A 13575-nucleotide genomic window follows, 5' to 3' on the forward strand; every position below is an offset into this window, starting at 1 on the left:
TGCATATAAAAATAATTTGTTTAAATAAAAAAAAGAATATATAGAAATATATTTGTTGAAATAAAAAAGAAATATATAGTTAAAAAAATTTGTTAAAAAATGGAATATGTAGGAAGATATTTGTTGAAATAAAAAAAAAGAAATATATAAGAAGAAATATGTTAAAAAGAAATTATATTGATAAGAAATTATGTTAACAAATGAAATATATAGTTACACATTTGTTGAAATAAAAAAAAAGGAATATATAGTTAAAAAAATTTGTTGGAATAAAAAAGAAATATATAGGAACAGTTTAGTTGAAATAATAAGTATATATGGAAATATATTTGTTAAAAAAAATAAATATATGGGAAGAATTTAGTTGAAGTAATTAGTATATATTGGAATAAATTTGTTAAAAAATGGAATATATAGTTACACATTTGTTAAAAAGTGGAATATATAGAAAAACAAATTTCTTTTAAATAGAAAAAAGAACTATATGGAAAAACAATTTGTTAAAAAGAAATTATATAGTTAAAAAAATGTGTTAAAAAAAAAAGAAATATATTGGAAAAACCTTTTGTTAAAAAATGGAATATATAGGAAAAAATATTTGTTGAAATAAATATTATATAGAAAAATAATTTGTTGAAATAAAACAAAGAAATATATAGGAATAATTTAGTTGAAAGAAAAAAAAAAAAAATATACAGATAAATAAATATGTTCAAATAAAAATTACATAGGAATAATTTAGTTGAAATGATAAGTATATATAGAAATAAATTTATTGAAATAAAAAAGAAGGAATATAGAAACAAATATGTTTAATTAAAAAAAAGAAATATATAGAAATAAATGTGGTGAAATTAAAATGAAATATATGGGAACAATTTAGTTGAAATAAAAAAAAGAAATTATATAGATAAAACAATTGTGTTAAAATAAAAAACAGGAATATACAGAAATAAATATGTTAAAATAAAAAGAATAATATGGGAAGAATTTAGTTGAAATAATAAGTATATATGGGAATAAATTTGTTACAATAAAAAAAAGGAAATATATAGATAAAAATATTTATTCAAATAATAACTATATATAAATATATTTATTAAAATAAAAAAGGAATATATAGCAAAAAAAAAAAAAAAAAAAGATAGAGAGAAAAAAACATTTTACACATTTCAATATAAAAATGAAAATGAAAATTGTTTTTAAATAGAAATAAAAACAGAATTCAGTTAAAATAAAAAATGAGAAATTATTTTATAAGAAAATAATTAAAATAAAAAAAAAACAAATATATAGTTAAAAAAATTGTGTTAAAATATGGAATATATAGTTACACATTTGATAAAAAATGGAATATATAGAAATAATTTAGTTGAAATAAAAAAATTGAATATATAAAAACAAATTTATTGAGATAAAAAGAATATATTGGAACATATTTGTTGAAATAAAAATAATATATGGGAATAATTTAGTTGAAATAATAAAAAAAGAAATATATAGATAAAAAAATTTGGTTAAAATTAAAGGAATATATAATTAAAAAAATATGTTAAAAAGAAAAAAGGAATATATAGATAAAAAAATTTGTTGACATTTAAATAAAAAAAAAGGAATATATAGATAAAACAAATGTGTTAAAATAAAAGGAATATATTGATATATATTTGTTGAATTAAAAAAAAAGGAATATATAGATAAAACAAATGTGTTAAAAAGAAATTATATAGAAAAAAAATTGTGTTAAAATAAAAAAGAATATATAGGAAAACATTTGTTGAAATACAAAAGAATATATATGGGAACAACTTTATTAAAAAATGGAATATATAGGAAAACATTTGTTGAAATAGAAAAGAATAAATATATAGTTAAAAAAATTTGTTAAAAAATGGAATATATAGAAATAATTTTGTTGAAATAAAAAAAAAAATAAAAAGAGAGAGAGAAAAAAAATATTTCACACATTTCATTATAAAAATGAAACTGAAAATTATTTTAAATAAAAAAAAAATACACAAAAAATATTCAGTTAAAAAAAAAAAAAAAAATAGAAATGTAGAAAAAATATTTAGTTAAAATAAAAAATGAGAAATTTTATCAGAAAATAATTAAAAAAAAAAAAAAAAAAGAAATAAAGAAAATAAAATGTAATTAAAATACAAAATGAGAAATTTTATGAAAAAAAAAAATAAAAACATTTCATTTAAATAAAAATCATTTGAAAAAAATGGAGTTAAAATAAATATATATATATATATATATATATATATATATATATATATAATTCTCTTAAAATAAAAAAGGAAAAAAAATTTTAATAGAAAAAAAAAGAAAGTCAAAAAAAAAATTACCTATCTATATATTTATATATAAATCCCAACACATATATACCCTACACATATATACCCTACACATATATACCCTACACATATATACATATATACCCCAACACATATATATACCCCAACACATATATATATAACCCCAACACATATATATAAACCCCACTCACACATATATATATATATCCCACACATATACATCCCACGAAGATATATATCCGGACACACAAATATCTGAACTTTTACATATATATATGTTCAACATATATATTCGTGATATAGAAATACAAATGCATACATATACACTTTATATATACATATAAGCGTATATGTATGTGTTTCTATTTCTATATATCAATATATATCCAACATACATATATGTAAAGCTGTAGATATTTGTGCGCGAGCCCCCCCCCCCACACACGGGGGATATACATCTTCGCGGGCTGGGGGTATATGTGGTGGTTATATATATACGTGTGGTATATATATGTGGTGCTATATATATGTGTGGTATATATACGTGTGGTATATATACGTGTGGTATATATACGTGTGGTATATATACGTGTGGTATATATACGTGTGGTATATATGTGGGTATACGTGTTTGTGTATGTGGGGATTTTTTTGTGTTTTAATATATATGTGAAGAGAAATAAATTATATATATATAGAATAAAGTTAAAATATTCAAAAAAAAAATTCAGAGAGAGAAAAAAAAAAATTTAACACATTTGAAAATAAAAATAAAAATGAAAATTTTTATAAATAGAAAAAAAAAAAAAAAAAATTGAAAATAAAATTGAGTTAAAATAAAAAATGACAAATTTTATCAAAAAAAAATATAAAAAGAATTTATTTAAAAAAAAAATATAAAAAGAATTTATTTAAAAAAAAAATATAAAAAGAATTTATTTAAAATAATAAATGTGAAATTTTATCAGAAAAAAATTGAAAATAAAATTCATTTAAATAAAAATCATGAGAAAAAAATGGAGTTAAAATAAAAATGAGAAATTTTATCAGAAAAAAATTGAAAATAAAATTCATTTAAATAAAAATGATGAGAAAAAAATTCAGTTAAAATAAAAAATGAGAAATTTTATGAAAGAAAAATTAAGTTAAAATAAAAAATGAGAAAAAAAAAACAATTACCTATATTTATTTACATACATACATACCCACACAAATACATATATATATATATTCACATACATATATATATATATCTAAACCGACATATATATTTTTTTTTTTTTTTGTAGAAAAAAACCCCGACTGCCTCTACGGATATTTTTCGTGTGCTTAATATACCCCAAAATGATGAGGCGATGCCGACAAAAACATCGACAAATAGATATGTGCCCTATGGTCGTTATAAAGGAAGAACATACATATATGTTGAAGGAGACGAACCGGACGATTATCTTCGTGATATATCTTCTTCTGATGTCACCACTTCCTCGTCCGAAAGTGAATATGAAGAAATGGATATAAATGATATATATGGGTATAAATCACCTAAATATAAAACTTTAATTGAAGTGGTACTAAAACCTAGTAGTAAATCAACACATGATGCAGAAAATATACATATTGATAATAATATGGAGCATAGTAGTGATACATCTACAAATAAACTTACAGATGAAGAATGGAATCAAATGAAACATGATTTTATTTCACAATATATACAAAATATACCAGAGGATTTACCTAATGAAAATATCATTGATGATGATATATATAAAAATATCGAACCTAATATTTTAGATGTCAGTAATGAGGAAAAACCTTTTATTACATCCATTCAAGATAGAAAATTATATAGTGATGATAACGAAATTATATATAATATTAATTGGAATATACCAAATAATATTACCACTAATACTGCGACATATGTGTCACCAAATCTATATAGTGGTATAGATCTTATTAACGATTCGTTAAATCGTGATAATGATATTGATATATATGATGAGTTGTTAAAACGAAAAGAAAATGAATTATATGGAACAAAATATACGAAAAAAACAAATTCCAATATTTTTGCAAAACAAATATATGATGATCCTATATTGAACCAATTGGATTTATATGATAAATGGTTAGATAGACATAGAGATATGTTCAACCAATGGAATAATAAAGAAGAAATATTAGGTAAATTGAATGAAGAATGGAATAACCAAAATAAAACACATCTATTGTATACATCAACTCATGACGATATTAATAGAATTAATGATGAAAATTATAATATGATTAATGAAAATACACATGAACGTAATGATATAACATCAGTTGAACATCTTAGATCTACAAATATTCCTCCTAATGATCTTGCAACTCAAAATAATGGATTTCGTACAAATACGTTACGATCAAATATATCTATGGATATACAATTTGATGAAAATAATAATATACCACGTGATAACGATTATTTGGAGAATTCGTATAATTTTTGAGGATATAGAAAATAATTATAATGAAAGATATGAAACAAGGAATAATTCTTTTGATAAAGACCATAATATATATACAGAAATTAATAAAATAGAAGCATCTGTTCTTAATAATTTGAATGACAAACAACAAGACATAAATATATCAAAAAAATAGGAAAAAATTATTGTGTGAATACATATATATATTTATATTTATTTATTTATTATTTTATTATTATTATTTTTTTTTTTATATTCAATTTTATTTATATATATATTTATGTATTTTTCTTGTCTTATTTTTACTATTACTTTTTTTATAATTTTATTATATTGTTTTTTATTATTAAAATAAAATTAGTTTATATAGTCAAAAATAAAAAAAAATAAAGAACGAAAAATAATTTTCAATATAACATAATAATAAAATGAAAAAACAATATTTATAAAAACATAAACAAAACAATTATTAACAGAAAAAAAAAAAAATTAATATAAAATATTAATAAAATGAAAAAAAACATTTATCAAAAAAAGAAAAAAAAATAGCAAAAACTATTAACAGGAAAATAATATTTAATGAATAAACAAAAAGAAAATAATTCTTATTTTTTTCTTTCTCCAATATATATTTATAGAAAAATAATAATAATAAAAAATTATATATATATATTTAATATACATCTATATGTACAAAAAAAAAAAAAAAAAGAAAAATTATATATATATATATATAAATGCCAATATATATTATCAAATACATATATAGTAAATATATTCAAATATATTTACATGTAATATAAAAAATAAAAAAAAAAAACCAAAAAAAGCCTAATACATATTATCAAAAATATACAAATATTATATTCACATGTAAGATTTACATATTATACAATAAAAAAATTATTAAAATTTATCAAAAAAAAAAAAATAATATATATATATGTGTATTTATCTATGGAATACATATAGAATACATCATACATATTTGTTATATACCATATTTCATACTAGAAAAAATAGTAATATTATTATGTATTATTGTATAGAAATAAGTTATATTTATATTGAAAAGAAAAAATATAAAATAAATAAATAAAATATAGAGAAAAAGAGAGAGACAGAGAAAGCGAATATAATAACCATAACAACTAAACAACTATTATTATGTTATAATGATCACTTTACATAGTTGTATATAATAATTATATATATATATATATATGTTCAGTATATTTTCATAAAAAAAAATGCAAAATTCGCAAAAAAAAAAAAAAAAAAGTATATGTGTAACCAATTCAAAATAGATATAAATATTTGAACATATATATATATATATATATATATATATATATATATACTTATACAACCAATATGTATTCAACATACATATGCCCTTAACTAAATCTAATATCCAAGTATCAAACAAAATATATATATAACCATCAAAGAAATGCATCAAAATGTATGATGAAAAATTATATTATATTATATTATATTATATTATATTATATTATATTATATTATATTATATTATATTATATTATATTATATTATATATATACACATATACCTTTTTTGTTGTTGTCGAATACTATTATTATCGTTATAGAATAATATATATATATATTTTTGGCGTTGTACAATTGTATAATTTTTTTCATTTTGGTATAAATAGAAAAAAAAAAAATAAAATATATTTTTTTTGTTTTATTTATGTAGGATATAATAATTATGACATTAAACTGCTATATATATATTACGAAATTATATAATATTAAGACGTTATATATATATAATAAGCATAATATTAAAATTATATATATAATAAATGTAATAATACTTGTATATATATATAATTATATGTTATACATTTACAAATAAACCCCTATATATAATACTATAATTTTAACGAATTTATTTTTATATTATTTTGAAAAAGTTTTCAAAAAAAAAAAAAATATTAGGTTTATATAATATAAATTAACATGAATAAATACAATTATAATTTTTCATATTCATCCTTAATATTTAATTATTCTTTTTATAATATTATATATATATAGTAGTATGTTCCACTATTATACTGTATATAGGATAACATATTATAATTCACATTTTATATTTTATTTTTTATATTTCTCTTTCCTTATTAAAATAAAAAAATAAAAAAAATATATTTCCTTATTACTCCTTCAATAGTGCAAAAAACATATATATATATATATAATTATTGGACACTATTCATCAAGAATTCCTGAATCAAAAATTTAATTTTAATAATATCAATGTACCTAATAATTTATTAAATATATCAGTCGCTTATTTATACCACATGATATTACATAAAGTACGTTTCTAAAGTAATACAAATATATTTTTTTAAAACTCCTCTATCGTATTATAATAAATTTTTTTATTTTTCCATTTTTCATGTTGTTTTTTTTTTTTTACTCATAATTATTCCATATACAAAAAATTTGTTATATATATTATGAATTTTTTCTTTTATAATTCGTAATTATGTATTAATATAAAATTATATTATTTTTTATAATAATAATTACTATATATAATGTCCTCTTACTTCGCATATATATATATATATATATTATAACAATTAATATAATACAATTATAAATAACTGTAATTTTTAATATACATAGTTATATACAATTAATGTATGAATAAATTCTAAAATACTATAATATTTTTAAATTGTTTATAAAATATATATTATATTATAAAAATCATACAATCTATAAATTATGAATAGAATATATTTCTATAACGTATAATAGTACATAAAACTAAGCCTTATAGTATTTTATTATATATATTTTTTTTTTCTCTTTACATTAATTGTTTCCTTTAAGTTTTATATAATAATATATATTAATATTTGTTTTAATTATATCATTTAATATCCATATAATAAATAAATGTTTTAAAATCTTTCAAATATTATTTTTGTATAATATAAAAATAATAATATTAATCTTATTATTCTTTGTAAAAAAAAGAAAATAAATTATACAGAAACGTATAACATACAATAAATTTTAGAATAAAAAAAATAACAAAAGAAAAACTAAAATTAAATTATTATGATATATATTTACTATTATTTTTATGTTTCTGTCATATGATTTATTATGATATGCAATGTTGTTAATTCTTTTATAAAATTGCAATAATACAAAGTTATATCTTGAAATATGTATTTAGTATAAATATACTAAAACATCCTAATATATATTTTGTACACCTTTAACAACTATTACTCTACACATTCGCATATATTTTACAACAATAAATATAATGTTACTTGTTACCTTAGTATTACATCTTATGAAAATGTATAAAAAAATAAAACAATTACAATTATAAAGTTTATCGTATGACAAAATTAAATTTTATAATAAATTAAAATTAAAAATTATAAAAGAATGTAAAACATTTTATGTTATTTATTTTTTTTTTTTTTAATTTTAATTAATTATTTTCTTTTTTCTTTTTTTATTTTTTTTTTCGTTTTTTCTGTGTTTTAAATAAAAGGACAAATATGGATTCAGTAAAAAACTATATTTGCATAATGGAAAAATAATTGTTTATTCTATTATAATCTTATAACAATTTTTTTTAAATTAAAAACATGTAATTCTTTTAACAAAATAAAATAAAGTATTATATATTAATTATTTAGTCATAAATATCATCATAAAATAATATAAGAATAACAATAAAAAAAAAAAAAATAATAAATAAAACTTCAATATTTTAATATATGATTATTGTTTGGTTTTCCATTAAATATATTGTTATTATCATCATGTAATGTATATATATAATAATGACTATAATAATAATAATAATAATCATCTATGTATATAATTATATATACATTTGTTAACATAATTTATATCTAACAATGACATCTATATATATTCATATAACTTATATATATATGTATATGTATATATATATGGCATTTATATAAAAATATGTTATATATACTTATAAAAAAAGATATATAAAATCAACAAAAAATTATAACTAAATATAATATATAATAGTATATATATATATATATATATATATATATATATATATACTTTTTTTATATGCAAAGAATCAAAAGAACCTTTACATTACATCATATACACAAAAATCTAAACCAACAAAACCACATAGAATATTGTACGAATGTGAGTTGTATGCACCACAAAATTATTATAATGATCCGCAAAAGAAACAGTGATGAAACAATTTGATGATCGTACATCACAACCATTTAAAGAATACGATTAACATATGAATGATAAACGACAAATATGTAAAGAACAATGTGATAAAGATATACAAAAAATTATTTTAAAAGACAAAATAGAAAAAAAATGAATAGAAAAGTTCTCTACATTACATTCTGATATATCTACTGAGGATATACTTATGTGTGTTCGTGAAAATTCGATAGCAGATAAAGTTGAAAAAAACTTGTTTGAAATGTGGAGGTATACTTGGTAGCACGCTTCCAGAATTGGGTTTGCTAGGCAAAAGTTCTTTATATGGGAAGGCTGTTAAAAGGTCTACTGATGCTGCCTTTGAAGAGGGTATTGCTTCAGTTCTTTATGAATTAAAAGAAATAACTGTTATCGATATTTTATTTGGGGATAAAATTATAACTGTGATTACTGTAAAAGCGCATAATTGTCCCAATGTACTTATTGAGGCTGTTATGAGTGGAAAAGAAACAATTTGTAGAGCTAATGCTCTTCAGAGATGTCCTTGTACTTCTGAGTGTTTTATGTCAAGTCAAATAGGTACAGATGTACATAAAGTTAAATTCGAAGGTATTGCCGCTGCTAAAACTGCTGAAAAATCTGTTTTGAGTAAGGAAACAAGTGTTGCTGCTATTTTTACTAATCCAATATTTATTTTGGCCATAGTAGTAATGTGTATAGCTCTTATACATTTAATTATTTATTTAATTTTACCTCATCGTAGAAAAACAGAAATGAAGAAAAAACTAAAGTATAAAAAATTATTGAAATAAGTAATATATTCTTTTATTTTTATGAAATTATTTATTTTATTATGTTATTCTTGTTGTATATATAAGCATTCTATCAGGAAGAGGCTTTTTTAATTATTAAATTTTTATATTTTATTTTTTTATATTTTTTTTTATCCTTATGTACTTATTTAATGTTTTTGTACATAAATATATATATTTATATTAAATTGATCGTATTAAATATTATTTCATTAAATATGCAATAAAACAAATACCTTATTAATATTGCACATATAAATATAAATATATATATATATATATATATATGATAAATTAATACAAACAAATATAATTTTTCTTTATTATAATATTCTTTAACATTAATACCATGTTGCTTTTATAATATAAATTGGATTTTAATATCGTGTATAATATAAAATATTATTATTATTAATATTTTTTTGTTTTTAATTATTAATATGAAAAAGATATTTCATTATTACTTAGAAAATATTAAGAGCCATTTAATATATTTAAGAATGTTTTAATTATATGAAACATTTGGGATATTAAAAATAATAAAATATGTGATTCTTATATATATATATATATATATATAGTATAATAAATATAAGGATAACTTGTTCTAATTTTATTTGAAAAAAAATTATTATTACATATCAAACGCATTTAAATATATATATATATATATATACAATTGTTCGACAATATCTACAACAAAATTTAAATTTAAATTAAAATTTTATATATATTGTTAAAATTATTAATTAATAAAATTCAACCTATATCAATTATTTCATATCATGTTAGAAAATGAAATTTTATAAAATAATAAAAAAAAAATAATAAATAAATAATATATGGCATTATAATTAAAATATATATGTTCTGTTTTGGTTGTTTTTTTTTTTCTCTCTCTCCATTTTCATACTCGCACTTACAATTATTATAGAAAATAAAAAAAAGTATTTAAAAATATTATGAATTCATTTTAAAATTATTTATTTATTTTATATATATATTCAAAACCTATTATGTTTTGAATATGTATTTATTACTATGAATATTTTATTAATTCCTTTTCAATATATATATAACATGAAGAACTGTAACGTAATTACTTAAAGTGTATTTTCTAGTACACAATAAGAACAAAATAATTTTATTATCGTAACATTATAAGACATAGATTTATTACATATACTATATTTTCTCTTGTTTTACTATATAAAAAATATTTTACAACTTACTAATTATAAAATTAAAACGTTTATATAATATAAATATTATATAACACTACAAAAAACATAGCATTTTTATATGATATATGTTTTTTGTTTTTTCTTTAAGTTTTTCAAAGGAAATATAATTATAATTTAAGTGGAAAATAAAAATTAAAAAATCTTTTTTTAAATATATATTTTATAAAAGAATAATATTCTTATTTATAATACGAAAAATACATTACACAGAAACATATAATAGTAAATAAAACTAAGAACAAAAAAATAACAAAATTAAATGATTAATGTATATATATTATTATTAGTATTTAGTTTAATATTTCATATTATGTTGTAATTTGTTTCTTGTTATATTTATATAAATACAATAATACAATAATATATATTAATTTTGTGTCTTTTATATTTAATATTTAAGAAGCGTTCTAATCATCATAATAATAACCTAGAACATCTAGTGTTCTAGACGGTTTTTATTTTGTTTAAAATAAAACCATTCATGTTATAAATGACATTATATGTTACAATATAATAATGTGTTTTTGAATGTATAAAAATGAGTTTCATTTATAATTTATCGCATGATGTTAAATTAAATTTTATTATAAATTAAACAAAATATAAAAAATGTCAAACTATATTATATATATATATATTTCTAAAAAGGTGGTAATTAATTTTGGAATAAAACCCTATATATAATGGAACCATAATTGTGCCTTTTTTTTTTCCTAATAATAAAAAAATATAATAATATATTAATTAAGATATTTGAAGTACTAAAAAAGTTATATATTTTGTTATGTTTTAATTTTTAATCTTAAAATATTATACCTTCAACAATAAAAATGATATTCTATTACTTTATATTATTTTGGTTCCATGCCATTGAATATGTTATTATTAATCTTCATATCAATTCATCTAATAATAATTATTATAAGAACATACATATATAATTATATATGAGTAACATAACTTATATTTAATCATAATATATATATATATAATTTCTTATAGGAAAATAATATAAAGGCCATTACAACACAACTCATATACAAAATACAAAACCTATAAGAGCACACACAATAATGTATGAATTACACATAAACGCAAAACCAAATTATGATAACTACACAAAAATAAAAGAAGTGTTGCAACAATTTTATAAACATACAGAACAACCTTTTGAAGAATAGAAAGAAAGGTTACAAAATAACACGAAAACGATATAAAGAAAAGCGTGTAGAGGATATGCAAAAAATTATTTTAAAAAGACAAAATTGAAACACAATTAATAGAAAATATCTACAATACAAAATGATATACAAAATGACTCCATTCCTACATGAAAATGCGAAAAATCATTAGCAGATAAAGTTGAAAAAGTTTGTTTGTAATGTGGGTTTAGTTTAGGAAGTATTTAATCAACTGTTGGATTATTTGGTCCACTTGCTGTAAATCAGTGGACAAATTCTGCTTTGTTTTCTTCTGAAAGTGCTTCCATAGATCAGGATGAGGTTTCTTGTATTGCTAAAGTTATTTTAGAAATAATATGAGAATTTGACCTGCGCACCATAGTTGTAAGGTATTGATATCGTTTTTTAATTCAAGAAATTACAATGATGAATCTCCCATATGTGGAACAGCCAAAGTTGAATATACAACAAAGTGTATGGGTTTTAGTTCTGATACAAATATTCTTCTTTGCTCTATGACTGGAACAGAATATTCTTGAACTATGAAGTTTATAGAACGAAATGTACAAACTATTGTGTCATATGTTGTACGAGACTCTGAGAACGTTATTACGAGTGCTGTTGCTTCTAAAACAGTATCTATGAAAGTAGGAAACATAGCTATCGTAGAAGAAACAAGTGCTAGTTACACTATTTTTATAATAGACTTCGTTGTTTATATGGTAATTACTTATTTAATTTTAACTCATCGAAGGATAAAAAATAAAATAAAATTCCAATATATAAAATTATTAAACGAATAGATATATCATATGTTGTTTTATTATATAGCTTAGTGTAGTTTTTTTTTTTTTTTCTTTTTTAAATACCTTGCTTCATATTATTATAATAAACATTTTTATATGTATAAAAATTATATATATTTTTTATTTTCTTATATTGTTAATTATTCATTATATATTGTGTTATTTAATTAATTAATAATTTTTTTATTATTACAATTTCTTGTATTAAATAGAAATATTATTCAAAAAATAATTATATATATATATATATATATATATAACATAAAATATAATATAAATATATGTTTTTAATTGGTAATGATCTTTCATAAAATTGGTACAATATTGTATATATATATATATATATATATATATTTATTATATAAATATTTATGCTTTATTAAAACTATAGGAAATAAAAACGAATACAACAAATATAACAACTATATGAAATACATAAGAACGCAAACGAAAATCAACAATAGAAAAAAAAAAAAATTATTTTTAA

The 13575-nt window shown here is 17.9% G+C and overlaps 1 protein-coding gene and 2 pseudogenes across 1 annotated transcript, besides 2 other annotated features; all 3 read left to right on the top strand.

The window, feature by feature from the left end:
• Positions 1 to 3613: 3613 nt before the first annotated feature.
• Positions 3614 to 4822, top strand: PADL01_0420100 (annotated as a pseudogene).
• Positions 3614 to 4822: a sequence feature (erythrocyte membrane protein 1 (PfEMP1)-like, putative).
• Positions 4823 to 8925: 4103 nt separating this feature from the next.
• PADL01_0420200 (rifin PIR protein, putative) lies at positions 8926 to 9857 on the top strand (the record flags this gene model as incomplete). Its single annotated transcript, XM_028685323.1, has 2 exons — positions 8926 to 9009; positions 9279 to 9857. 2 exons carry the CDS (start codon positions 8926 to 8928, stop codon positions 9855 to 9857), a joined length of 663 nt encoding a protein of 220 aa, XP_028536833.1.
• A 2266-nt stretch (positions 9858 to 12123) lies between these two features.
• PADL01_0420250 lies at positions 12124 to 13085 on the top strand (annotated as a pseudogene).
• Positions 12124 to 13085: a sequence feature (rifin, pseudogene).
• Positions 13086 to 13575: the final 490 nt, after the last annotated feature.

This window comes from Plasmodium sp. gorilla clade G2 (assembly GCF_900097015.1).
Source record: "Plasmodium sp. gorilla clade G2 genome assembly, chromosome: 4".
NCBI lineage: Eukaryota > Apicomplexa > Aconoidasida > Haemosporida > Plasmodiidae > Plasmodium > Plasmodium adleri (nom. inval.).